Raw genomic sequence first — 27,702 nt, 5'->3', positions numbered from 1 at the left:
TGCCCCAGAGCCGGAGGTCCCAATTTGACGGGGTGATGGAGCCCTCTGGGGCTGGAAGGGTCCCTGCTGGGAGCCTTGGAGACTGGGCCAGTGAAAGTCCTGCAGGAACGAGCGCCTCCTGCTGAGCGTGCCCCAGACCCTGATGGCCCCAGCTCCTGCTTGTGGGTTGCAGCCTATCGAGAAGCTGACGGACCACCTCAGGCCTGTGATGCGTCTGACTGTGAACCAGAGCATGAGCAACCATGACTTCGTCGTCACCGGCTCCAAGGATCACTACGTCAAGGTACCCTGGGACCCTCCCTCCCTCCCGCTCATGGGCAGCACAATAGGTCATTTTTACTCACCTTTATCTTCTCCACAAGAAGGGATTTGCTGATAAAAGCATCAAGGTTTCTCTCTGGGCTCCTGGCCTGACGGCTTTGCTGAGGGTGCTGATGCAATCCAAAAACTTCAGTTTTTGGGCCTCGTCCTATGCCCCACAGAGATTAGACACAAACAGGAAGGTTAGCATGGAAAGGAGCTGCCAGTGGAAGAGATGTCAGAAAGCTTCCCCCCAGTGCTGCTCAGGCTTTGATGTGCCGAATGCCATTCATCTGGCAACAAGAGTGACTATCTGGGGAGGGCCTGTGAAACCAGACCAGAGAGGGAGCAGATCTCACAGGGGCTTGACAAAGTGGGAGGAACATTGGGTGTGACACCCTGACACCCCAATATTCACCACTGTCATAGGATATGTTTTGTACAAAGTACGTATTGTAAGGTATTCTAAAAGTCTTTATCTGATAGACATTAATGCCACGTTAGATTGAATGTGCTATCGCTGTATGTGAAGTTATGAAGTTCAGCTATGTATGTGTTCCTGAAACACGTTGTGAGGTTCAAAACAGCCTTTCAGGTACAACAGTAAAAAAGCCAAACAATGGCTTATAGAGGAAATGCACACAAACAGCAGGGTTACCCCAGGAACTGTACGCAATAGAAACCTCTCCGAGATAACGTTACATAATGGGAACTGTTGGACCCAGGTCACAGCAAAAGAGTTTTCCAGCAAGTGGGAAGAGGAGATAAAAGGGGGAAATGACATGGAGGGGGGGCGCTCTCACCTGAAAACACCTGAGGGACAAAGATTGAACTACAAGAAGTGATGGTGCCAGGCTGGAGAGAGATTCCCAGCCTGTGTAAGAAAACCTGGGAAATCCAAGCTGCAAAGCCAAGGCAGCTTGTGCCTTAAGAATCTGCCCGCCTGTTTCTCACTCAGGGTGTGTGTTTGCTAGTGTAGCTCCTGCTACACGTGTGACGCTTAGTTTGCGTGTTGTGTTTATTTACTCGACCAATCGGCTCTGCCCCGGGCCCGGCCGCCCCAGCTGGAGTCAGCCCCGGGCTCGTGCAGCGACCAGGGCGAAGGCTGAGGGAGCTGCGATCCCGGCGCACGAGAACCCCAAGGGGGCAGCAGACTCCCTGCCCGGGGACCCTAGGCCACGCCTTCTCCGGCGGGCTGGACGCAGGGCGACGTCACGACGTTACGCTCCTGCCCCGCCTTTGCCTAGTCACGTGCGTACGTGCCCCGACCCCCTGACCCGGAAGCGCGCGCCGGTGGCCCCAGCTGGCCCCCCCGCCGTTGTTGCCGTGGGGATGGCAGCTGCCGCCGCCGCTCTGCCTGGGGGCCTCCGGGCCCCCCCCGCCGGGCTCGGGGTGGGGGGCAGGCCGGAGCCGGTGGAGGGATCCGAGTGCCTCTTCGTGGTGCTGGGGGCCGGCTTCACGGCGCTGAGCCACCCGCTGCTCTACGTCAAGCTGCTGATCCAGGTCCGGGGCAGAGCGGGGCGCCCCGGGCGGGGGAGCCCCGAGATGAGCCCGGGGAGAGGGGACGCCGTGGGGGAGCCCGGGGAGGGGAGGCCCGGGGCGGGTGGCCGCACTGGTAGTGTCACTGAGCCACTCCCCGTGTATCCAGGGGGGGCTGGGCGTGTGGCCGGCGGGGGGGCTGAGGGGATTCTGGGGCGGGGGCTGTTGGTAGGTGCGGATGACGGGGGAGGGCTTCAGACGTGAGTGACCTTGGGCTGGGAGACGTGGGCTGCTCGCGGGTGGTGGTGCAGGGGATCCAGGGCATTGCAGGAGACCTTTGTGCACAGGGATGGGCCTGGAGCATTTTGCAGGAGTGCTGGGTGTGTGTGGAGGATTCAGGAGCCTGAAAGGTCTGTCATGGGAATGTCGAGGGGCTTGGGCTACTGAAGGAGAAACGGGCACTTTGGGGACTACATGATTGTGTGAGATCAGGGGTGTAGGGCTGTCCTGGGGTGTGTGCGAAGAGTGAGAGTTGATAGTGCTTGCATTGAGGCTGTGCAGGGCTCTATGGGAGTCTTGGCGAACTGGAAGGTATGGGGGAAATAGTCTTAGAGGTCAGAAAAAAGAACAAGAGTACTTGTGGCACCTTAGAGACTAACACATTTATTTCAGCATACGCTTTCGTGGGCTACAGCCCACTTCATTGGATGCATAGAATGGAATAGAGTTCAGAGTCCAGAATTTGGTACATGCCATGTACAAATATGAGAAGGCTGGAACATGCAAAAGTTTCAGAGCCTGCTGCATGCTTGGGTTTCTACATGTATGTTTGTGGGACACTGGTATGTCTGGGAGGGACCATGGCATGTGTTTGAGCTACTTAAGGGTGAAAGCATTGTTATGTGCTATGTGGAAGGGGTAATAGAAGAGTTGAGTGTTGGGCAGTCTGTGAAACATAAGGAAAAGAGTGGGTCTTTCCCATTGGGTCACACTGGATATGGGTGGAGTCTAATGCCTGGGCTATATATCAGAAATACTGCTTACTCAGGAATGTTTGTAACACTAATACTGGTGTCTTGGCTTGCCAGGGTGCGTACATTAATGGGGTTCTTTGAGAAAAGGAGATGAGTTTCTTTAAGCATTGGGGTACCCTGGGGGAAGGCGTTTGTGTACGAAGGGGGGAGTGATATCTTTACACTAAGTTTGGTATAGATTGGAGATGTGGAGGAATACAGCTCTGCTATAACACACGATACAGATGCTCACATTCTTGTGATCCAATGGCTTTGCGGGGAGTCCTTGTAAGAAGTGGGTAGTAGCTGACTGGTGTTTCTTTTGAAGGTCGGGCATGAACCTCTACCTCCAACCATTGGGAGAAATGTGCTGGGAAGAAAAGTATTATACCTACCTGGCTTTTTCACATATGGTGAGTATATCTTAGTAATAGCTTGAGACCATATTCTGAAGGGGAAGGTGTGAGAACTGCCCATTTAGGACCTATTTAAATCAGCTAAAGTGCACACATACTCAGTCCCAGTTACAATACAGTAATGTCCTGATACAGCTCTGTCTTGTCTCTGATGCATACTCCAGGTTTCTGTCTCTCACGCTTTGGCAACACTCATACACAGTTTCTTTTTCTTGCTAATGATACTATTGAGTTCAACTCCAAGCAGAGATGGGACCTGAAATGTTTTGGCTGATTGCTGCCTCAATATTTTAGTCAAAGCTTTTGGCTAGATCTGTGTAACAGTTGTTGCAAGGAAGAAAAAAAATAGTTGTTGGGAAGAGCTAAATCTTAAGCACACTGCTGCAATTTACTAAACTGTCAGATGTTTGTAATTTTACTAACCAGGTGGGGTTGAGATTATTATGGAGGTGGCTTTACATTAAGGTCTACTCTACACATTTAACCATGTCACCTAACTCTGCTATTCCCTGGCCCACTTGTCACACTGTTCTGTTTCGTAGCATAGGTGGTGAATGTAAATGTGGCTTATAGTTGAGCTAAAACTTTGCGATGAAGGATTTAGCCTGGTTTAAGGGACAGTGAAGCACCTCTTTACACTACAAAATATGGACGTGTTGTAACTTGATCCTCTGACGTGCTTGTTTGTAGTGTAGATAGGGCCTTAAAGAGACAGAAATACGCAAAAAAGGAGTAAAGAAGCAGGGGAGGGGAAGATATTTGGAAGAAAAATACATTTAAATTTCTCTTTAGAAGTGTATCCGCATGAGAGAGATGTGGGAGTCATACACTCATGAATCCTGCTCCCGGTGCTGACAGTGAATTTCTCTGGCCTTGGGCACATTGCTTTGCCTCTTTTTTTTAACATGGTCATAATACTTGAGGGGCAGGGAGTGACGAGTGTCTGTGTAAAGCTCATTTAAAATTAGAAGGCAGAAATGGATGGGATCCTGAAATCTGGCTTGAAATATCTGTTAACGGATGAGGGAAGGAATAAAAAATGCAGTAGCAATCCAAGTCAGTAAATTGAAAACCTGTTCTTATGGCTCTGGAGATGTTAGGCAATGGGAGTTCTACAGTGTCTCCCCTTGTTGTCAGATGGTTTATTTTCATAATATGTTTGCAGTGATTTGGGGGGTGGGGTCTTGTGATTTAAGGAATCCATGCCATGTGCCACTAAGGAACAAACAGCCTTGTAGAAAGCAAAGAGTGGGTGGGCAGGAACAATCTGTTTTAGTGCTCAGCAGATATTGGGTCTAATTCACCTCAGCTGTAATTCCACTGAAATCAATGCTGTTACACCAGGGATAAATTTGATGCACTTGTTTTTCTTCTCTTCCTAGCAGTCAGCTGTTCTTTGATTAAGGCACTGTATAAAACTTCAGTCATTACACAGATCTTAAAGAACTGAATAAGTTATCATTCCTGAAATCTATTTTAGGTACTTATTTGGCCCCCATTATCTGAGTGCTTCACAAGTTTGAATGTATTTATCCTCACAGTACTTCCCTCTCACAAGCATGTTGTTATCCTCATTTTACAACTGGGAAACTGAGGCACAGACTAAATGACGTGCCCAAGGTCACATAGGAAGTCTGTGGCAGAGCAGGGAATTGAACCTGAGTCTCCTCTCTTCCAGGCTAGCACCTTAGCCATCCATCCTCTCAAACTAAGCCCTCTGGGCTGGAAGGAGGAAGAAACCCTATGCAACATATAAATCCATGGTACGCCCACATCTCGAATACTGTGTACAGATGTGGTCTCCTCACCTCAAAAAAGATATTCTAGCACTAGAAAAGGTTCAGAAAAGAGCAACTAAAATGATTAGGGGTTTAGAGAGGGTCCCATATGAGGAAAGATTAAAGAGGCTAGGACTCTTCAGCTTGGAAAAGAGGAGACTAAGGGGGGACATGATAGAGGTATATAAAATCATGAGTGATGTTGAGAAAGTGGATAAGGAAAAGTTATTTACTTATTCCCATAATACAAGAACTAGGGGTCACCAAATGAAATTAATAGGCAGCAGGTTTAAAACAAATAAAAGGAAGTTCTTCTTCACGCAGCGCACAGTCAACTTGTGGAACTCCTTACCTGAGGAGGTTGTGAAGGCGAGGACTATAACAATGTTTAAAAGGGGACTGGATAAATTCATGGTGGCTAAGTCCATAAATGGCTATTAGGCAGGATGGGTAAGGAATGGTGTCCCTAGCCTCTGTTTGTCAGGGGATGGAGATGGATGGCAGGAGAGAGATCACTTGATCATTGCCTGTTAGGTTCACTCCCTCAGGGGCACCTGGCATTGGCCACTGTCGGTAGACAGATACTGGGCTAGATGGACCTTTGGTCTGACCCGGTACGGCCATTCTTATGTTCTTATGTTCTAACAGATAAGGGATTCTTCTCTCCCTGTCCTAAGCCAATTAAAATGCCTTAACTCTTAGTTAGGCAGAACATAATCAAGAGGTTTATTAGGCCAAGACATCAGAGGTAATGCTCCATCTCTAGCCAAAGGCGGGGAGGGGCGGGGGGGATGCTAAAGTTTCTTTGGAAACTAGAAGCAGCCCAGAGCTCTTTCACATCCCATCGGAAGCTTCTGTGGGTCACTTGAGGTGCTATACTACATCATTTCAAGCAGATGCTTTAACATGCTTGAGTCCTAGTGCTGTTTAGATTGGAAGTTGGAAACTCTTCAAGCTGTTGTGTTCGATTCCCTGCTAACAGGATGATTCATGAAATGACACCAGTATAATGTTTTCTTATCTAGCTAGACACATTGTGGAAGTGGATGGGAAAATGGGCCTCTTCCGTGGCCTAGCTCCTCGAATCCTCTCTAGCACTTTATCCACTGTCACCCGAGGGACTGTGAAGAAGGTAAAAGGGCAAGTTTGTTTTTTCATAAGGCGCCTACTGGGTCTAAAACTACATGATTTCACAGTGTTGTTGGAACGGAATTAAGTAGCATGTACATGTGCTTATGGCCACATCTGTATGTGGAGCATTAAACTCACTTCTTTGTGTGTGCGCTTTGCTGAGAACCAGTGAGTTCTAGTCAGCTCTAAAAATTGCTCGGAAGCAAGATGGAAACAGCTTTAGCCTCCAGTGAATTCTCTCTGGATGTGCCCATCGTTAAATCGGTGATTCTTCAGCTGTTTATTGTGTGGATGATTTTGTGAGAAGAAAGTTTTGTGCACCGCCTCTGCTCCCTCTTTATTCCATCCTCCTGATTATCCCTCTAGTGTTCTCTGTCCATGTGGCTTTATGGACCACTGCAAATGGTCCACAAAGCCATACATGTTGGTGATTCTCCTGGACCATATTTTGAGAACAGCCTATGAAGTTATGAACAAGTTGCTTTAAAAACATCTGCATATTCAAATTGTAGCTAGTAGGAGCTTGTCTGCAGTTAAGGATCAGTGGTGTATGAAGGGCTGACCCCAGTAACCTTAAAGTTCCGTATCAGGCCTGTTAGTCTTATCGTTAGGGGAAGTTCTTCTAAATTTGACTGAGACGTTGTTGGTTTCACTGTCAGCCCCAAGCACAGACCAGTCATTGTTCACATCTATCTTCAGCTGCTGTGAATTTCATTTATTTTTTCTCCTCCCACCCCAGGTCTTTCCTGTGGAGGACATGGAGCATGTTTCTAACAAGGATGATGTGAAGACTTCTCTCCGAAAAGTGATGAAAGAGGTTAGGAGCATTTTCTCCTCATTAAATCTTTATCAAATGCAGGCTCTGAGAGCAATCTCAGTGTATGAATATTGCATGTAAATGAATAATTTAGAGAGCTCACAGTGGAGATAAATACCCTAGAGGCTGAAAATACTGGGGCAAAGCGTACACTGCTGCTATGGGTGAAATTGCTCGGAAAAATACATAGTGAGTACCAAGGTATTGACACTAAACAGGAGTGCACCCTAGGACCTGGCTATTAAATATTTCATACACATATTGTTGAGAAGTTTACCATGAGCAGCTTAATGTCGATGAAGTCCTGTGAGTCTTTTAAACTTGTCACCTTTAATAAGAGGAAAGGGAAAAAATGTGAGTGCCAGTTTTTCACTCAATATCCAGGACCTCAGCGTTCAGGAAACCAAGGAGTGAAAGAGATGACAGATGGAAAAGTAGATCAGGAATGACAGTGACCGAGACACAGCCTAGGAGATGACCAGGCTTTGAATGTTTTGGATCAGTGTACTAACACCCTTGTGGTAGGGACATGGTACTTCTGTGATGCTTATGTTCTTTATAAGCCTCTTTTGGGCCCACTCCTCTGGCTTCAGAACATACTATGTAATTCAGCAATATTAAAATTGGCATAGGAGTCATGTGTGAGAAACAAATCAGTTAATTTAGCCCTCTGAAAACATTTTCTCGTGACGGTAGCTGATCTCTTGTAGCTAGGTGATGATTGTGGAGTCAGTTGCAGTGAATCGGCCTGTTCTTTGTAACACAGTTAGCTTCTTTGCAGCTTTTAATGTGGTATGATTTTTTCCAGACCTCTCATGAGATGCTGATGCAATGTATGTCCCGGGTTATCTCACATCCCCTGCACGGTGAGCCCTGTTCTTCTGACCTGTTGCCTGCTCTTGATTTAAAAGCTTAGTCCCCTTGCCTGCCCTGAGATATGCTGGATAGCCAGTTCTAGTCACTAAATTCATTGTGCTTGTTTCTGACTTAAAAAAAATATATATTCAGATTGGTAGGACTGGAATGGACCTCGAGAGATCTTCTAGTCGAATCCCCTGCTCTCATGGCAGGAATAAGTAGTATCTAGACCAGTGGTCCCCAACGTGGTGCCTGTGGGCACCATGGCGCCCGCCAGGGCATTTATGTGCGCCCGCCTAGTGCCAGCAGGGGAGAGAAGCTGGGGCCCCACACCTGCTGGGGACAGAGAACTCCGGGGCTGCGAGCGCCAGTGTTCTCTGTCCTCCTGGCTTCTCTCCGGCTTCTCTCTGCGCTGCCCAGAGCTGGTGCCAAAAAAACCCAAAACACAAAAACAAAACAAAAAAAACCAAACCACTCCAACTCTGCAGAATGGACGGAATGCCGCCCCGTAGCATGTGCTGCCCTAGGCACGTGCTTGCTCCACTGGTGCCTGGAGCCGGACCTGTATGTGAGTAATTGTTGGCGCCCGCCACACTCTTCTGAAAACATGAATGTGCTACTGGCTACAAAAAGGTTGGGGACCACTGATCTAGACCATCCCTGACAGGTGTTTGTCTAACCTGCTCTTAAAAATCTCCAGTGATGGAGATTCCACAACCTCCCTAGGCAATTTATTCCAGTGCTTAACCACCCTGACAGGAAGTTTTTCCTAATGTCCAACCTAAACGTCCCTTGCTGCAATTGTGCCCATTGTGATTCCTAGCATCTGAATCCATAAGAAGAGCATGAGCTACAAACTGACACTAGGAAAGGATAATACTCGGCATCCTAGGGATGGGCTATTCAGAGCTTGGAGATGAGGCTGTCTCTTACAGCTCACCCTGTAACTTATACTAGGAGTTTTACAAATATAAAAGTATAATTTAGGCAGGCCAAAAAAAGAATTTGAAGAACAACCAGCAAAAGACACAAAAACTAACAGCAAAATTTTGTTTTAAGTACATCAAAAGCAGGAAGCCTGCAAGGCACTTGGGTGATCAAGGTGCTAAATGAGCACTCAGGAAAGACGAGGCCGATGCAGAAAAGCTAAGTGAATTCTCTGCATCGGTCTTTGCTGAAGAGGATGTGAGTGAGATTCCCACACCTGAGCCATTCTTTGTAGGTGACAAATCTGAGGAACTGTCCCAGATGGAGGTCAGTAGATGAGTTTTTGGAATAAATTAAACAGTAATTAATAGTCACCAGGACCAGATAGTTTTGACCCAAGAGTTCTGAAGAAACTCAGGTATGGAATTGCAGAACTACTAATTGTGGTATGTAACCTATTGCTTAAATCAGCCTCTGTACCAGATGACTAGAGGATAGCTAATGTAATGCCAATTTTTTAAAAAGGCAGTTACAGGCCAGTAAGCCTAATTTAAGGTTTACGCAAATTGGTTAGAACTATAGTCAAAAAACAGAATTATCAGATACATAGATGAACAAGATTTTTGGGGGAAGAGTCAACATGGCTTTTGTAGAGGGAAATCATGCCTCACCAATCTATTACAGTTCTTTGAGGGGGGTCAACAAACAATTGGACAAGGGTGATCCAGTTCTTATGAGTTCTCCTGCTATTGGACAATGACATGGAATCCAGCACTGCTATTAGGGGGTGCTTGGGGAGGACTAGTTGTTCACTAGTCTCAGGATGATGGTGGGACGCTGTGGCTGATGGTGTCATTTCCACCTCCCAGACCAGATACCTGTCCGTTTAAAAAGTCGCTGAGCTTAATTTGCTGCCTTGTTTCTTTTCTTACAGTAATCTCGATGCGCTGCATGGTCCAGTTTGTAGGTCGGGAAGTCAAATACAGGTAAGCAGCTCTGGCATTTGTGTTGGATGGTTAAAGCACAGGACTTGGAGTCAGGAGTCTTAGGGTCTGTTCCTCTTTCCCTCAGAATGGAGGAGCTGAAATAATAATGCACAAGGTCGTGCCGTGATTGCACAGCCAGGAATATAACTGAAATCTGTGCTTTGTCTAGGAGATGACTGGCCTTGGGGCCAGCAGTGTTGTGCAGAGACTAGGGAAGGCTGGGTTCTGTTTTGTTCGCTGTGTCTATTAAGTCCAGTATCCCGTCTCTGGCTTTCGCCAACTGTTGTAATACGTCTACCTGATTACGCAGGTCTGCTCATAGGTGCACTCCAATTACTTTGGATTTTTCCTTGGATTACTGTCCTGACCAGACTTTGAAAACAGCAAGGAGGTGAATTGGGCTAAAGGGTGTATAGTTCACAACATGGTGCTCCTGCGGCTTGTCTGGGGACACTTTTCCACAAGCCTGTTGCAACAGGGCCATAGTAGAGCATTGGCTCCATTGTGACGATTGTAACTTTACAAGAACCATCTAGGATGGTCTAGTGGTTAAGGCAGTAGCCTAGGAGTTCAGAGACCCTGGTTCAATTCTTGGCTCCACAACAGGCTTCCGTTGTGACCTTAATAGTTTAGTTTAATGGGATAATAGCACTGCTGTGCCTCATAGGGCGGTGTAAGGGTAAATACTGTATGTTAAAGATTGTGACACACTTTAAGACCTACTGCTGAAAAGTGCCATATAAGAGCTAGGTGGTGGCAGTGTTACATTTTCATCCCAAAAATGTTAATAGGTTCAGAATACTGGTCGCTACATCTGTGTTTAAATAGTGATTTCTAGCATGCCTTCCCCCAGTTCCTCTCCTGAGAATCATGCTAGAGGGAGCATGCTAAAGATGTACCATAGCACAGTTACAACACGGGTTTCAGAGGGAAAAAGTCTTCATGCTCATGATGGACAACAGACTAGAGCCCTCCGAGCCACAGTGGTTAAACATAGCTGTAATTAGCACAGTTCTGATCCCAGTGTGGACAGAGCTCTGGATTGAACGTGAACCGGTGGACAGTTGCAGAATTGATGGCTTTCTTTCATACACACGCACACCCCAAGCCAAGTCATAGGATTATCCCAGGAAGGTGGTGGTGGTTCCAGCTGTGCATGCAATAGAATTATTCCCAGGGAATGGGGGTGGTTCTCTGTGGTGCTGGAAGATATCAGTGGCATTTGCAAGGATGCTATTACCCAGAGATCATGAGCGGGGTTATGCACTCCACTTAGTTATAACTGTTTTCCTCTCTCAACAGTGGTGTGTTTAGCTCCATTGGCAGGATTTTTAAAGAAGAAGGGATCTTGGGATTCTTTGTGTACGTGAGTCTTTGTTTAATATTTGTATTTTCTTCCTTAATTGTAAAGCGTTAGGGAAAGCAGTCAAACCTCAAACATCAAAAAGCCTATCTCAAGTCCCCTCTTATCTGAAACCTCATTGCCCAAGTGACTTCCCTGTTGCTGGAGCATTGAGTCTTTCCTTTGTGTGAGCACCAGTTTGGCCTGTAGGTTTAGGGGAGTGTGCATGCGATTCTGACAGTTTATTCAATCAAAATTTCAGTGTGCAAGGGAAAGCCGTCTTTTATACATTTCTTTGATGTTGGGTCCCAGTGATGTGAAGGGGCATTTAAAGCACTTGCTTGTACAACAGATACTAGCGATAGATCAAGTGAAAAAATGAAAGAGGTGCACTATTGAAATAAAATAGTTAAAACATGGTAAGAGGCACATTTCAAATGCCTGACGCACTCTGGGTTGGAATTAGCAGTGCTTCATACTGTGAGTAGGTTTGACTTCGCTATAGCAATGTAGAATTCTAAAGACAATGTTGTCGAAATAAAACAGCGGTAAAGCTCAAAGGTGCTTCTGACCTTGTTATGAAGCAGGATGAATTGACAATGTAACAAAAGAGGAAGTCTGGCAGATAATTAAGGGTTTAAGCCAAAATTTCACATTCCTCCCCTTTTGACATCTAATAAAACAGTCACCTGCTGCTTTTATTAGCAACAGTTGGGTAAGTCATTTTTTTTATTACATCAGTAATAGTGAAATAGTCTCTGATTGAAACTGCAAGAGGGGATTTTGGTCAGGAGGCTTTTGGTGTGGGAATTGTCTGCCCTGGGAAAGATAGCCAGCACATTGTGGTTAAGATGTACTATCTGATTGTAAATGAGCCCTGGTTGTCATGACTGGGGTTTTGTCCTGCTTTGAGCAGGCGGTTGGACTAGATGACCTCCTGAGGTCCCTTCCAACCCTGATATTCTATGATTCTATTACTGTGTTTCTCAACCAATCGTTAAATGCTGGTAATAGTCTGAATTCACAAGTGAAAATGGTCTGATGCTGGGAAAGGCCTATTTAGTTAGATGCTGGGTCAGAAAAACACGGAAGCACATGCTGAACTTCTGGAAGACAATGGGACTTTAATCATGTGCTTAAGACCCATTGAAGCATGCACTTAAACACTATCCTGAATAGAGATGCTTTCCTGAATCAAGGATTTGGTCCCAGCTGTGTATTGTATGGCATCCAGGTTTCAGTTTAAACAGCTTTTGGCCTTGTCACATGGCCACAGGTCTCCTCTAGGAGCTTTCCCATGCTTCTGCTGTCTCATTGCATTCTTGCTCAACAGTTCAGCGTGTGTGTGTGTGTGTGAACTTCCCCCTTGCTGTTTTTATGCCTCTTTCCTTGCTCACAAATTGCAGGTTTCTCCTCTGCTTTGAGTCCACAGTCCTCTTGCCTTCAACGGCTAAAGTAGAGCAACATGAGGAGGGAGCTCATCAGTTCTGCTTGCCATGGGGATGGGTCTTGAGGTCACGTGGTGATGCAGCATTGCAGTATCTTATGTTGTAGGATGTGATAAGAGGAAGAAATATTTGAAAGGAGCTTCAGTCACTTAGCAGGGCCATAGCCATCCATGCGAAAAAAAGTGCATGAGTCCCTGCGCAGCAGTACCTCCCCGATGCTCTCTGCGACCACGATGGGGAAGCTGTATCAAAGCACAAACAAAAATAGGGGGTTATGGCAGGTGTTTCCTGGCAAATGTTGGACTACCCCATCAAATGTTCTGCACTTGAGAAGATTTAAAGACAGATCAGAAGAGTATATGCAAAATCTGTGTTCTCTGCTGCCCCCTGGTGAGGGGAAGGGCTCTTGTAGCAGGGTCTCTTACACCTACTCCCCTTGGAAGGGAAGGACAGATGTTTTTGGTAAAGGCGACTGTGAATAGAGGACTCCCAGCTGGACTCCTCTGCCTGATTGCGAAGGCTGGAAGTCCCAGAAATTCTTCAGCTAAACACCAATTCCTCCCACTGCTCCCTCTTCAGATTATCTGGCTGGTGGATCGGAACCACATTGAGCCTAAGAAGGTGGTGGTATTGGGGACCTCAAGCCCAGAAGAGGGAGCTGTGCTTCCCTTTAGCCTCTGTTCACATTCTCCTTTCGTTAGGACCTGTACAGAGAGATGCAGGCACTAAGAAATGCTATATGAAGAAGCTGACCGTGCTCCCTTCTCTATATAAAATAAACTCTGTTGGTTAACCCTTTTAAACTTAATAGCTCACAGGAAGTGCGTCAATGCAAATCCACTAGCACTAAATTCATCAAACTCAACTGGCTATGGGTGGCATTCGATGGTTCCATGGAGGCAGAATTCCATGTCTTCCTTATTCTGCTTCTATCATGGCAGTAGCACCTGCCTGCCAGTGTGACAGGCTGATCATTTGATCTCTCTTCTCCGAAATGAAGTCCTTAAGCTGTTAAGTGAAAACTTCTGAGCAAAGCTGATCTTTCTCAGACCCTGTTTGGAAAGCTATACCTGATTCTCTCAGGGCAGTAGGAGTTCCAATGCTAGTCCTTGCATAATAGATGTGTCGTTGGATTTTGATACGTCATGCAAACTTTTCTGTTCCATCTCTGACTGAGTAAGGATAGTAACGCATTATGGTTCTTACCATAAATGTAATCCTAGAGATCCAGCTCCGTACAAAGAAAATGGAGGAAAGGTCTATTTACAAAAGCAGAGACCCAGTAAACACTACTTCCAGACTAGTAACAATGTCAAGAATCTTCCCTCCTTCATTCGCATTAAGCACAGCTGCATTGTATGTGCAGCTATTCAGGGCACTGCCTTCCAAATTTTTCTTGTGAATTACTGTAGAGAGAATATTTTTTTTACACTATATGCATATTTTAAAATTGTAAATTAAAACCAAACTATCTGAAAAATTAGAACCTTCACTTTCTCTATCATATGTCTTGCTCATGCGTGCGCGTGAATTACTTCACTATATAGCTAATCCTCAGTTATATATCCCTGCTTGTATTGTTCCTCTGGCAACATTAACTGCAGTCTTCAAAGCTGTTCAGCCATTCACAGCACAGGATTCATTAAAAAATATAAAAACAAACCATTAATGTAATCAAGATGGACCAAACCATGTTGTTCTGTTTAAGTTTGTCTTGCTTCAACAAATGGAACAGGAAATCTGTTTGTTTCCTGTCCAAAAAAGGCAATCTGTTTGGGGTGGGTGGGTAGAAGGGGACTGAACTTCTATAAATGAAATGGTCAGAGGAGGCTCTGTCAAGCTCTGAAAGCCCCCACCTTTCATTTACCATAAATGTTCTAATTTTGGGAGGAATATTCTGAATATCTACTTTGGTTACTGAGATAACTTCCAAAGCCTTTGTCACTGAGAAATTAAAATACATGACCAATAGCTGTGAGTAGGACCCAGGCTAAAGCAATGGGCTTGTGCTCTGTTTCTGCAAAGGAAGCATAAACTAATTAAGTGGCTGTTATGGCGGAGGCACTAATGTAGTTGAGGCTGGTGCACAAATAAAGAAATTAATCTCCCAAAAGCCTCATTAATTTTTAAGTGCCATTAAAAATGGGAGTAGTGGAGTTCTGCTATTAGGGTACCATGAGCACTGGCCTGCTCAGTAAAATGAGAGACAAAGGTAAAACCAAAGGTACCTGCATCCCAATTCTTCACCATTGGCTTAAGTGGAATGCTTCCAGCTGCACGGTCCATGCAGGACTGGCTGGCCGTGCCCCAGACTGTGTAGGGAACGTTCTGTTATGGGGCTTCAAAGTAGCAGAACTTCAATGGTGGTGCCCCTACGCTGAGCAAAACTGGCTGTACCCATTTTCAAAAGAGCCTTTAATGAACCTCTGTAGCTAAAAAGGGCTGCAAACTGTTCATCTTAAAATGGTGCTAGTGGCAGGAAAGTAGTTCCCCAAATGGTAAAAGGGACAGAAAAATCTGAAGAGGAAATAGTTTTTCCCACCTTCTAAGAGGGCCTTGTGAAAAGGCTGAGGAAATGCAGGCAGAAACAAACTTACCAACAGGAAATTATCAAGCAAAGAATCTTGTTGAGACTTCAAAATAGAGATTAACCAATGAAATGGTGCTTCAGGAAGAACAAGGGGGATGGGCTGATCATGGGATTTGAAGCCTTTTACTTATAGATCACTTATTCAGATCCACCATAGGTTGGTAGTGGCCAAAAGGCATTGCTCAGCAGCTGTTTAGTGGGCTGAGATGACTTGGTAGTTTTTAGTCCAGTTCATAGCTATGGGAAGGGCCTCCAATTCTAATGTCTGTTAGATCATCTCAGTCCGTCTCCCTGCAGTTTGAGTTCATTCCTAGGGTGAAGGTGTCAAGGGCTTTGTCTTCGCTGCCAAAAGTGTTTGTTTATTATGGGATGACTATCGGGTGTAAGTTATACTGCTGTAAACAAAACCTCTTCTGCAATGCAGAGAACCCAGGTTTGAGAACCAGCCACCGCAGCTGGTACTGATGAGCAGCCTTGTTGTCGCGCTCAGGGAGATCAAGGACCAAATATGTGTGAAGAATGAATTCTTCATCCCTTGTAGAGATGTCCGTGGCTGGTCAGGGTTGAGGCCCATTTTTGTGGGTTAGTGAGGGAGAGGCAGGGGAAAGCTTTCATTGCCACTACCTGAGTTGTACCTGAATAAGCAGGATTTCTGTTTTCAGGGCTGTCAGTTTGGCATATTTAATCAGTAATACATGACTTAAATATACAATCAAGAACAAACCCAGTTTCCAAAGCCCTTCTGCGGTGTTCTCTCCCATCCTAGTTGCCCAGGAGACTTTCTCTGCCTTATGTTCATGTTCTTATTCTTTCAGTGGTTTAGTCCCTCACATCCTGGGAGACGTGGTCTTCTTGTGGTGCTGTAACATCCTGGCTCATTTCATCAACACCTATGCAGTGGATGACAATGTAAGTGGTGATTCTGTTGAACTGGAGCAGCAGGGGGTTTTGATGCCTTAGCTCCAGCATTAGGTGGTTTGTAGTCAGACCTTAAAATAGAGGGGTTAATGGAAAGTAGGGTGCGTAGAAATCAGTGGGCTTCGGATTAGACCCTAAAAGAGAGATGAAGATGTTATGTTCAAATCGGGGTCCAGTTTAGGTTGAGATTTGGAGGGGAAGGGGTCAGGCTCAAGCATGAATTGGGGCTGGAGTTTGGGTTCAGACTCTGCTGTTCCAAATCTTCAGCCTCAAATGGTGTGAACATCACAAGCTCAGCTGCATCTGAACTAGAAAATGGACCCTTTTCATTTTGGTCTAAAACTATTGGGCTGTGTTAGATCTATTGACTCAAATGCTCGGCCTCCACTCTTACCCCTCCCTCCCCCAAATATCCTAATGGAAACAGACTTACAAGTGGTTTTGATAGTTTCTTAGGCTACGTTATAGCTGTGCAAAGCAGCCAGGTTTCAGGGTACAAGACGGGTAGGAAAGTGTGATGAAACTGCCAATCGTTAGAAACTGTGAATACATAGAAAGTAGAACCAGTTGGTTGAACTGTTCATTTTTTCCCCTGTGTACTCTTTACATTGCTGATGTGGCATATAGAATCTTTATTCCCTAGGTTACTGGATCAAACGTAAGCCAGGTTGTGAGTAACTAAAAGTTACTCCCATGCAACCAATGACTGGTGGCCTTGATAAAATTAGGAAAGGGGCAGCTTATATCTTAGTAAAAAGATGTCTTCCCACGAGCTACTGCCGTGGTTGGCACGAAAGGTGCCCTTATCCATCTGTTAACTCCACACTCCTTTCTTGGGTGTTCCACGTATATGCCATATCGTGGCTACCTCTGGTTTTCTGCCATTTAGTTTACTTTCTCTTGTTCAGTACACTGAAACCTCATTGTGCTAAGTTTTTGTATGAGGTGGGTTTCACTTACGGACAAAATGAGATGCTGAGATCAGCTGCCTTTTCCATGACCCCACTGGTTTCTTCCTTTCCTCTCCATTGCAGTTCAGCCAGGCATCTGTGATCCGGAGCTACACGAAGTTTGTGATGGGGGTATGTAGATGGTCAGCACGCTACTTCTCATCCTCCCCTGCCCCACGTTCTCTGGTGTGAGCGCTCATGCAGAGATATTCCCAGGCTACAGGCGTTTGTGTGCGCACTGTGTATGGGTGCTGCTGTGGATGTGGGTAATATCTGTGCGTCCCCCTTCCTATTTGTAGGTAAACTGATGTAAGCTCATGTCTAGTCTCCATGTATCATGGGACTGAGTATCAGAAACGCATAGGTCTCATTGACTTACAGTTGGAGTTGTGGGTGCTCATCATTTCTGTGAATTGGTTCCAGTGTGTCTCTTTCCCAAAACATTCCAAATCCGAATGGGTGTGCTTTAGACCTAAAGATCAGAGTAACTTCACTAACACCCAAAATGTTATAGTTTTGATGTATTGAGTAACAGGGAGACACTACCCCTCTTCTTGGACTTACTCAATGTGACATGCAGCACCACTAAACTTTCCTCTTCTTGTATAACACAGTCAGACCAATCATGTGGCAGCTCTGTGGGTGGAAGGAGCACAGGAGAGGGGTCTTTGAGGAAACTCAGCTCCCAGCCTGAATAAATACTAGCAGAGAGATACAACAAAACTTTCTTTAGCCAATAGCCTTTGTCACAGCAGAGGTTAGAAGTTGCCTGATGGTTTGTTGTTTTGTTTGTTTGTTTGTTTATTTTTTTTACAGCACCCAAAATGTGCTAGGCACTTGCAACCTATCCTATTGTTGCATGAAGCCTTCCGGCTTGACCTTATTGTTTCCTGCTGCTTTTAGAGTTGAGTAGTGCAGAAGGGAGCGGCTCAGTTTGGTGATTCTTGGTTTCAGATTGCTGTGAGCATGCTGACGTATCCCTTCCTTCTAGTGGGAGATCTCATGGCCGTGAACAATTGCGGGTATGTCTGTCATTCTCAGGCCTAATGTTTTGTTCTCCATTCTGTGAGACCTTTTTTCTTTTGACAGAGATCAACAGTCAGTAGTTTTCAATAATAGTCTTAACACTTGCAAATGGAACCATAAATTATATAGTCCCTTACAGGGTCAGATGCAGTCTCTGTCCCAAAGACTCTTTGATCAGAAGGCACGGACAAGACATGAGACAATAGTTAAAGAGGGATGCAGAGATATTCAGTGATGTGGTCCGATAGGAACGAGAATAGAGAGGGTACTAGGGAGATAGGATCAGAGACTGCTCTAGCACAGGGGGCAGTGCCCCAAAGGGGGCGGGAGGACTAGACGATCAAGAGGAGAATCCAAGCAAGGAGGATGGGCGTTGGGGAGAAACGAGAACAAGCGAAGCTGTTTTCTCCAGCTCTGCCAGCCTTGCCACCCCGAAACACACACGCTCTCTTCACGTTGATTCCTCGGACGTGGCAGATTGAGAATGGAGGGAAACGTAAAGGGGAACGGGAACTGAACCTTTGCTCTAGAATTTTCTGGGTAACAGCTGGTTCCTTAGTGTGCAGATGGAGCTGGGGATGCAGGTTTATAGAGTCACGTTTTGAATGTGTCCCGGTAACTCAATATTTGCACACATCAGTTGTAATTGACTTACGCAGTATGTCATGGTATGAATTATTTATCAGTAACTTGGCCTTTAGCCTGATGCTGACACTTTCAGTATTCCCACTTACATCTAGTCCTGTGTGCTGTCTGATGCTCTCTCCCCCTGCATGGTGCAGCTTGTGTCCATTCTCCTCATTGACCCTCTCTCTTTGCCATGCAGGTTACATGCCGGCCTCCCTCCGTACTCTCCTGTGTTTACATCCTGGGTTCAGTGTTGGAGACACCTCAGTGCTCAGGTGAGGGCTGCAGAGGGCAGTTTTACTTAGTTGAAGTCATAGCCAACAGCAGGATTTCCCTGGCAGTGTGGGATTGGCTGTGTTTATACTTAGGCTGTAAAGGCCAGCAGCCTGTCTTGTCTAATCTGCTTTGTAGCCTGTTGTTCAACACTTTCCATTGCTGTCATTCTGTCTCTCTAAGGTACTTATATGGCTCCCATTACTCCCTCACAAACTTGACTGTTATCTTCACAGTACCTGGGTGAGACAGGGCAATGCTACTGTCCCTGTCGCACTGATGGGAAAACAAGGCACAGAGGCAGACTTGCCCAAGATCTCACAGGAAGTGGAGCAGGGACTCAAACCTAAGTCTCTTCAGTCCTTGGCTATTATCCTTCCTCTTCCTCATTCTGACCCTTTATCACCTCAAGGAGGAGGCCACATGTGCAGGGCAATTTTGAAAACTCTTGTGTTATGTTCTCACCTGATCTTGCAAGCTATGCTGGGGTTTGGCTAACTCATCCTGGATGGGAGACTTCCATGGAACTTGGATCATTCAAAATAAAAATTCCATGACACTGCTTGGATTGGTAGGGGAGCATCCCGCCAGATCCCAACTTATCTTGCGTTCAGCCTAAACAAGCTCATTCTTCCTGTTGTATAGCAAGTTGTGTGTGTGTGTGACCCCTTGGCTTCTATAGATATAGATATATATCCTTTACCTAGCTCCTGGGGTGTAACGGGGCTTTGAGATCCTCAGTTGAAAAGTCCTGTGGAAGGGCAAATTATTAAGCACAAAGGAATGAAAACTTGCAGGCTTGGAATCCTGAGGTTGAAGGAGTTCAGTGATCAGGCCAGAAGATGAGCAGGGGTCACTGATGTTATATATCAGGACTGCAAGGGCTATATTGGTAAATTACAAGAAGCGTGAGGTTTGTGCCCTGTTTGCATATCTACAGAGGGTAGCAATTGCATGGTGCACGCCCATGTTTGTTTCTGCTTCTCTTGTCCATTGGACAGAAGTTGCTTGAGCTCTCTAGCAATTAAAAAGATGAAGTTCAGCTGAATCCTCACCCTTCAGTCACATGGAGGCACTGAGGTACTACAGTGGTGGGTGCTAGGAGTCAATCCCTGCTGTACAGTTCAGGGCTTAATCTTATGGCTCCCTGTTCCTGATTACCAAACGCAGCACTGCCATTGGCAAGGGGGTCAGTGCGTCCTGGAGCCTGAGAGGCTTCTCAGCAGCCAGTCAGGCAGCTGTGCCTACCTCCCCTAACCCCTCTGCTCTTGTCTCTCCTAGGGGCAGTTGTTCCGAGGCTCCAGCCTGCTTTTCCGCAGAGTGTCTGCAGCAGCAAGGTTCCCCATTGACTAATTCTGCTTTCACTTTATTAACTCATTACCTCGGCTGGAAGAAAGGGACAAACATGGACTCTTTGTAAGGAACCCTTAAAGCCTCTTTTGATATTTTTCTTTTACATCTGAAGACTAAGGTGCAGGAACAAGCCACCTCCTGTCCAGTGAGGCCGGAAATGCCTGTGGAGAGCTGGCTTCTGAACTGCAGCTGGGTTTAATTCCCTTTCTGGTGGTTGGTTTGACCATGATGTACCAGTGAGAGCAGAAGGGTGTTGGCTCTTCGGCTCAGCTTGCAGTTCTTGAATCAGAAGGGACAGTCTGTTTGTTTAAAAGTGGATAATACCCAGATGTTTAAACAGCCCAGCCCAGAGACACTATCAGGGATCCTGGTGCAGAGACAAGAAGCTGCTTTAGGCAGCACATACTTGGGAGATGTTAACTGGAAAGCAGCAACGTCTGAATTTGCCCTGCTGACTGGATCATGCCAAACCCTGGCCATCCCTTTTTGTGCCGCATAGTGATACAATAAGTGAGCGTAAGCTTCTTAGCACTCTCGTCTCCAGCCTCCGCCTTAGTGAACATCCTCTTTATAAGTTATCGGTCTACTGAAGCACCTTACGTCTTGACGTGAATGAGAGTCATCAGAGCCAGCAAGGGTTAAACGGAGGCAGAGACCAGGCTGGGATGAGGATGTGTGAAGTCCCATTCCTGGTAAAGTACCACCTCCAGATAACCAGTAATATATCCTTCGCTCTGGAAGACATTTCATCAGCCAAGCAGCTCCATCCTGGGTTTGAATACCCCATGTCTCCCACATTCAAGCTCTTGAAGGGTATATGAACGCCAAGGAGCAAGATGCTTTCCAAGGGGGTGTTACGGGAAATAACCTTATTAAATTAAAAGGAAACTGAGTCTGAGACAAGAACAATGAAGTCACAGTGAGATTAGTAGGACTAGAAGTGTCTTTCAGGGGAAGTGTTGGGGCTCGAACTAGAATGAGGAGAGCACTTTGGCGAGGATTATGCAGCTACTGCATGGCTAGGGGCGTGAGAAGAAAGGCCTGACTCTAATTGTGAACCTGCTGCAACAGGGGTTTAAGAATATAATCTATGGGACTCCCTGCTGCTGGATGTTACTTAAACAACTAAACTTGACACGCAAGTGTGCACAAAAAGAATATTCCCTGGCTGCTGTGTGAGATAGGATATGGGATTAGATGGACCACTAGTCTGAGCTGGCATGTGTCTATTCCCGTACTGGCCCTAGTGAGTCTCAGTGGTGACTCAAAGTCAACCAGGACCAAACTCAGACAACAGCTCCAATTGCTGCCTCTGGCAGATCGAAGCACCAATACTTGATACAGCTAGACCAGAAATGTGCCATCTTATTTCCGAGGTGCATTGAACAGCATTTTTTTTATATTAGTTCAATTTGCTAATAGGTAAGGTTGCTACAAAATGAATTGGCTTAACTTTAAATGTGAACATTGTCTGTTAGCAGCTGACTAGAGTAATGGAACAAATCTAAAGCAGGAAGAGTGGAAAGAATATCAGACAGTGAATTTCATTGGGTCTCTGTGCACTTCAGAGACACTAAGGTGCATGTGTTGGTGTTTTGGGGCCTCATGTAGCAGAGCTCACCTGGTTGTAGAGTGGGATTTATCTACAGCTTCTGAGACAGAGGTTTTACCTGCATTCTGTGCTGTTACTAAGGACAGGCAGCTTCCCCTCCATTTTAATCCCTGTCTTGCTCGTACTCCATTCCAAACACGTGTGCTTTCATCTTCCTTAAGTGGGCCCCAGAAGAGCTTTCCGGGACCACGAGCAAATGCATTAGTGATTGTCGCAATGTTCCTAACGCACAGTGAAGTGAGAGGCGGCCGCCCTGTGGTGCTTTCCTGCATAGTCTGCCCCCAGGGTGGCCAGAGAAAGCTCTGTCTGGATTGACTGGTTCCTGGAATATGCAGGGATTCATTTGGTGAATGGGACAACCAGCATCTTCCATATCTAAGGCCTCAGAGTCCTGAGCTGTCATTACTGGGGTGCTTCACTGGTACAGATGGGCTTGTTTCACACTTCCAAAGCCTGACCGTAGGATATGTTTTGAGTGAGATGTGTAACTGAAAGGCTTTGCAACCTTTGGAATCGCAGCTACTTCAAGCAAGAACCTCACTTCCCACCAGTGTTATGGGATCAGGCCTAGCCTCCCTTTACCCCTCCCCCCATCATCCCTTTTATATGGTTTGTTAAAGAGAAACAAGAAATGCATGGCCATATTCTGTAACTGTGAGATTCATTCCAGAGGATTTCACTGTACTCTAAAATAAAATTAAGAACAACCTCTCTTGGGCTTTGGGAGTTTCATCGTTGTCTTTAATGTGGTGCATTCATTTATTAGTAAACCCCAGCTCTATCAGCTTTCCAGTCATCTGAAGCTTCCTTATTTAAGGTCAGTCAGTGTTATTCCAAAGGGGAGTGACTGCTGGAAATTCAGATTCCTTCTGTTAAGCCTTTCAGCGACCGATTGGGGGTGGTCTAGGTATACATGGTCTTGCTTTCAGTGCAGGGAGGTGGACTAGATGACCTCTCCAGGTCCCTTCCAGCCCCTGCTTTTCTGTGATTCTGGGCCAACTTTGCCACATAGGAAACTGACTAGGCCGAGTACAGGTTGAGCAAAATGAATCCGATACACCTGAAATCAAATTTAGGAGTCTAAAATACCTCTGGTGATCTGGGCTTGGGATCCCAACCACTGGAAGAATTTGTGTCAGTCCATTCTGGAGAGGGCAGAGCCAGCTGCAAAGTGGGGATTGGAGGTGACGCTATAGCTACATAAAGATACCCAGTTCCCCAGAGAATCAGTACAGAGAATGGGCACCTATGAGAACGTCTCAGAGTTTGTCCTCTCCCACCTAGTGGGCAAATGAGCAGCCAGTGTTTGAATAGTGACTCTCTTCTCTCACCTTTTACCTGGAATCTGAAGGGTGAGGCTCGCCCATTTTCTGTTGCTGCTCAGCTGTTATCAAAAGCCTTTAGCTGGGAAGAGAGATTGGGTTTATCAGCTCTCAAGTGTCTAGGAAGGAGAGAGGCCAGAAACAGGGCTTCATGACTGAGATCACACACATGGTAAGAAAGCAAAAGGTGGATCAGGGTTGCGCCTAATTTTCCTCTGGCAACGGAATCCTTGTAGCTAACTACGCTTCAAATTTGTTTTGGTTTGCAAATTCAGCATGAAAGGGTTGCTCAAGAATAAAGAATAACACACTGGTTGGTGTCTAGGCACTGCTGGATGGAGTCAGCCCTGCCCAACCATGTGTCATGGGCCTTGTACTGCTAACAGCGATTCTCCTAAGTGGTAAGGGCTTCTGGCTTTTGCAGTGGGAAGCTGTGTTCTCTCCCTGTGACACTCTGCATGGCTGTCATAAAGTCCTAGGTGATCACGGCTTTGTTGCACTAATTACAAGGAAGCTCTGATGGGCCTCTCTGAGCTGGGCTTCTGTTAGTGTGGCTTCCACTTCACCGCGGTGGTGTCAAACCAGCCCGAGGTTTTCATTTAAGCACAGGGAAGCTATGAAAGCCCCAAGCATAATGGCTGGTGTCTCATTCCAGCCCTACCACAATTGGCCTGGCTTCACTTCCTTTTCCCTTCCCGCAGCCCTGCTCCCTTGTGGCCTCTCACAGCCTCCTTTCTGCAAGCAGAGTCCGAGAAGATTCTCACGCACACAGGGGCTGTGTGAAGGGAAATTGAAGTGGTTCTGGTGGGCCCATTGCGGTGGTGTCGAAGTGCCTGAGGCGAGAGGAAGATGCTGCAACACCCCATGCACGGAGGGTTCTCGTGGGTCCCCAGCTAGCTGCAGTCTCATTCCTACTGCAGCCCCCAGGCGTGTTCCTGCACGCGGATAGGAATGTTTGCTTTCTCCCCTCCCACAGGAGCTGCATGTAGGCAAACAGCAGCTGATTCCTGCTTTTGAGGAGGTGGAGTCACCAGGCTTTATTCCTTCCTGCTTTGGAACAACAAGGGGGGGGGGGGGGCTTGGCTGTGTCTGGTGCTATTACAGCACCTGGCTGGGCAAACTGGCTTGTTAGGCATGAGGAGCCCTGAGAGCTCCTCTTCTGCTCTAACACTGTGACTTGGGGAGGAGGGTGGAGCTCAGGCAGCAGTGATCCTGGTCAGTTTGTGCTTGACCTAGGGTTAAGGTGAGCCCTTCCAGCTCACTGCGAGCCTGGGACATCACGAGGCGCCTGATTCGATAGACCAGGCTGGGATGGGCAATTTTAGCCGCTCACCTTGCCTGTTACGATTCCAGCAGCTCCCAGAGAACGCACTGTAGGGTGACCAGACAGCAAGTGTGAAAAATCGGGACGGGGGTGGGGGGCAATAGGCATCTATATAAGAAAAAGTCCCAAATAGTGGGACTGTCCCTGTAAAATCGGGACATCTGGTCACCCTGGTGCATTGTAAGGTGCTGTTTATGAAGGGGAAGCAAAGGCAGGCATGAGCCAGCAGCATTTTGGGTGCTCATGTGTTGGAAAAAAAATCCACAGCGGAGGGGCTGGGAAGGGGGGATGGAACTGGATTTCATTGCTACCTTTGTAGTTGGGCAAAATGACTGGATCCTGGGGCATAACTGGGTATGTGTATGGGTATCCGATTCAGTATCTGATGGGGACAGAGGCCTAGATCCTTGAAGTTGGTTAAGCACATAACTCCTATTGAAATCAATGGGATTTAGGCAGCTAAATACCTTTGAGGATCTGAGCCAGAATCTCACCCTGGATATGGGGAAGGGTAGCTGGTAGAAGAGAAGGTGCTTGGAACCTGGGAGGAGGGAGTGGGGAAAGTGATGGCAGGGCCTAGACAGGAGCAGCAGACAGCTTGGGTGGATGGGAGAGAGGCACAGAGGACATTTTTGAGCATCCAGTCCCAGGGCTTTTTTCAGGCACTGAATCCTATCAAGGTGATCTTGCCAAATCACATCTAATTCATCTTTCCCTTGGGGCCTCCTCACTCCCAACCCAAATCGCAACAAAGCGCGAAGTGGGTGCCATCTCAAAGAGCTTGTGGTCCAGGACCGCAAAGTCACTGAGTCGAGAAGAGACGAAGCCCCTCTCGACACGTGAGTGTGCAAACCCCTGGTTCGCTGGGGCTTACGCCATCGGATGTACAGGTATAATCGTAATGCTACAATCAGCAGAGTGAGGAGAGGCCTCCCCAGGAGAGTATCCTCAGGTGGCAGCGGGATGTTGACAAGATGGGGCCACACCATAGGTGCTCCTTGCAATCAGAAGAGTATGTGGCTTTCCTTGGATGGCCATGGCTGTTTGAGGAGCCTTTGAAGAGGCCTGAAGTGCTAATTTACAGCCTTTAGTGCTTAATTCCTCCGTTGTCCCTCCTGTTTGAGGCCAGCAGCCTGGGTTCTGATCCCCTCTATGCCAGGAAGCTTGGTTCACTCATTGCTGAGACCCTTCTGCCTTGTTGGAATTCTCTTGAAAACCCAGGGATGTACTAACCCCCATGATGTTGCAATTACTGGTTATGAGCTTCCGAGTACCCTGACTTCCCATTGGCTCTGTTGTGAGTTCTAGGTGCTCAGCATCTTGCAGGAGTGGGCTGTGCTTATAGCACAATGAGGAGAGTAAATAAGACTGGGACTTTTCAGCTTGGGAAAGAGATGACTAAGAGGGGATACGGTAGAGTAAAATCATGAGTAGTGGGGAGAAAGTAAATGTATTATTTACTCCCCCTCAGAAGAACTAGGAGGTCACCCAATGAAATGAATAGGCAGCAGGTTTAAAATAAACAGAAGGAAGTATTTCTTCACACAACGCACAGTCAACCTGTGGAACTCCAGAGGACATTGTGAAGGCTAATAAATTCATGGAGGATAGGTTCATGCAGGGCTATTAGCCAGGATGGGCAGGGATGGTGTCCCTAGCCTCTGTTTGCCAGAAGCTGGGAATGGGCAATGGGATGGATCATTTGATGATTCCGTGTTCTGTTCATTTCCTCTGAAGCACCTGGCATTGACCACTGTCGGAAGACAGGATACTGGGCTAGATGGACTCAGTATGGCCATTCTTATGTTCTTAACAAGATCTGTCTTAAGGAACCGCCCAAGGGGCCAGTCATATAGAAGAGACTGATCTTCTAAATAACACATCCACAACTTGGTCAACATAAGCTGCCTTGTGTTGACTTAACCGTGTAGTGTAGAGCAGGCCTAAAGCTCATACGGAATAGTACTGGAAACCTGGGATTCTGTCGCTTAAGCCTGGTGTTGCCTGTTGGAGCTGGGGAACAGCTCAGGTGTCCTGAAGGGAGGGTGGCTGGTTTCTCTGTCAGGGTTGGTAAGCCCTGTTTAGGAATCGGGGGAAAATACGTCCCCATGCTAGAGTTGGAGGGAAACTACCCAAAACAAGTAACACCAAGCCGGGTGGTTCCTGTTAGACTTATCCAGTCCCGTTGTTCCTGCTGAAAAAGACCAGCTTTGAAGTGGCAAAGAGTTTTTAGGATTTTGAGAAGGTTTAACGGATGATTATAAGGAGCCAGCCCTTTTGTCGGCTGTGAAAGCAGCAACAAATCTGCTCTGCGGTGCCGGAATGGGGAGCCGGGATGTGGAGGAGAAGCAAAGGCAGCCGCATCTTCCCAGATGCGAAGCTCACTTAGGTTTGTACGTGTGCTGGGCAGTGTGTTTCTCTGTCCCTGCCTCTCTGGAGATGGAAATGTTCCATGAGAGTTTTGTGACAGGCTGCAGGATTCCACAAGAGATGGTGAAGACCTTGTAAATGTGATGCTCGCTCCCCGGCCTATCTTCTCAGCAGCTTAAAGGAGGGGGGCGGGAGGAGGGAAAAATGACAAGCTTGGAACTGTTAAATACGTCTTTCCCGATTCTGCTTCAAAGCCCCCCCTAACCACCACCTCCTCAAACACTCCTGCTGCCTATTCTGCTGCCACAGCCTTTTGTGAAGGCCGCTCATGTTGATCCAGATGCAATGAGCAGTTTTCCCTCCCCAACCACTCTCTCTCCCTTGATTAAAACATCATAATTCTTTAATCTTTCTGAATCGAGTTTCTTCCTTAAAAGCTGCCTGTTCTCTTTGATACACCAAAGCGGTTCTTGTCACGCTGCCAAAGGAGGCTGGGTGGAGTGTCACATGGCTCAAACTTTTACAAGCTGAGAGAGCTGTCTCAGAGCAGGAAAACAAGCGAGCGAGACAGACGCAGAGAAATCTTCTCCCGGTTTGGCTTTTGCAAGAACGAAGGGAGACTTTTTTTTTGTTCGTTTTTTTGGGGGGAGAGGAGGGAGAATAATTTTTAATGCAACAAAGTAACGAATTTCCCCAGCTGAGTTGACGATCACCTCTGGGAAACTTGGAGGAGGAAAAAGGGGGGGAAAATGACGTCACTGCAGCCGGGGGTGCCTGCCGCGCTGCCTGTCAGATCCGAATGAAAAGAACAGGGCAATAAAACAACGGCTGCCTCTGTCTCC

The 27,702-nt window shown here is 46.7% G+C and overlaps 3 protein-coding genes across 5 annotated transcripts in view; 1 reads left to right on the top strand and 2 right to left on the bottom strand.

Moving 5' to 3' along the window:
- Positions 1-1,516, bottom strand: part of FGD2 (FYVE, RhoGEF and PH domain containing 2) — a 43,755-nt gene extending 42,239 nt beyond the window's left edge. For both annotated transcript variants that reach the window (XM_045012388.1, XM_045012389.1), the window contains exons 1-2: positions 1,104-1,516; positions 345-469 (exon numbers count right to left, since the gene is read on the bottom strand). The gene's annotated coding sequence lies outside the window, so the exon portion shown is untranslated. The remainder of the gene's footprint in view (positions 1-344; positions 470-1,103) is intronic.
- Positions 143-22,562, top strand: MTCH1 (mitochondrial carrier 1). Its single transcript, XM_045014430.1, has 14 exons — positions 143-283; positions 888-895; positions 1,548-1,803; positions 3,121-3,205; positions 6,012-6,118; positions 6,857-6,934; positions 7,743-7,800; positions 9,654-9,705; positions 11,008-11,067; positions 15,901-15,994; positions 17,038-17,085; positions 17,908-17,975; positions 18,806-18,881; positions 20,161-22,562. Exons 1-14 carry the CDS (start codon positions 143-145, stop codon positions 20,230-20,232), a joined length of 1,203 nt encoding a protein of 400 aa, XP_044870365.1. The 3' UTR covers positions 20,233-22,562.
- Positions 12,147-26,004, bottom strand: LOC123367983. Of its 2 annotated transcripts, none has more exons than XM_045012390.1 (2): positions 23,176-26,004; positions 12,147-12,737 (listed from the first exon to the last, which is right to left on the bottom strand). In XM_045012390.1, exon 1 carries the CDS (start codon positions 25,477-25,479, stop codon positions 24,508-24,510), a length of 972 nt encoding a protein of 323 aa, XP_044868325.1. In that variant the 5' UTR covers positions 25,480-26,004; the 3' UTR covers positions 12,147-12,737; positions 23,176-24,507. The 2 variants fall into 2 exon arrangements, with proteins under 2 accessions (XP_044868325.1, XP_044868326.1); XM_045012391.1 differs by lacking the exon at positions 12,147-12,737 and adding an exon at positions 14,755-16,137.
- Between the last annotated feature and the right edge of the window lie 1,698 nt (positions 26,005-27,702).

Source organism: Mauremys mutica, chromosome 4 (assembly GCF_020497125.1).
Source record: "Mauremys mutica isolate MM-2020 ecotype Southern chromosome 4, ASM2049712v1, whole genome shotgun sequence".
Classification (NCBI taxonomy): Eukaryota; Metazoa; Chordata; order Testudines; family Geoemydidae; genus Mauremys; species Mauremys mutica.
This window is presented reverse-complemented; position numbering and strand designations above follow the sequence as displayed.

What these genes read in the sequence shown, in the direction of transcription:
- MTCH1 (XM_045014430.1), top strand. Translation starts at nt 143, where the DNA reads ATGGCCCCAGCTCCTGCTTGTGGGTTGCAGCCTATCGAGAAGCTGACG. An exon ending in CCCGAGGGACTGTGAAGAAG is followed by an intron (nt 6,119 to 6,856) that starts GTAAAAGGGCAA and finishes CTCCCACCCCAG; the next exon opens with GTCTTTCCTGTGGAGGACAT. An exon ending in CCTATGCAGTGGATGACAAT is followed by an intron (nt 15,995 to 17,037) that starts GTAAGTGGTGAT and finishes TCTCCATTGCAG; the next exon opens with TTCAGCCAGGCATCTGTGAT.
- LOC123367983 (XM_045012390.1), bottom strand. Translation starts at nt 25,479, where the DNA reads ATGGTGTGGCCCCATCTTGTCAACATCCCGCTGCCACCTGAGGATACT.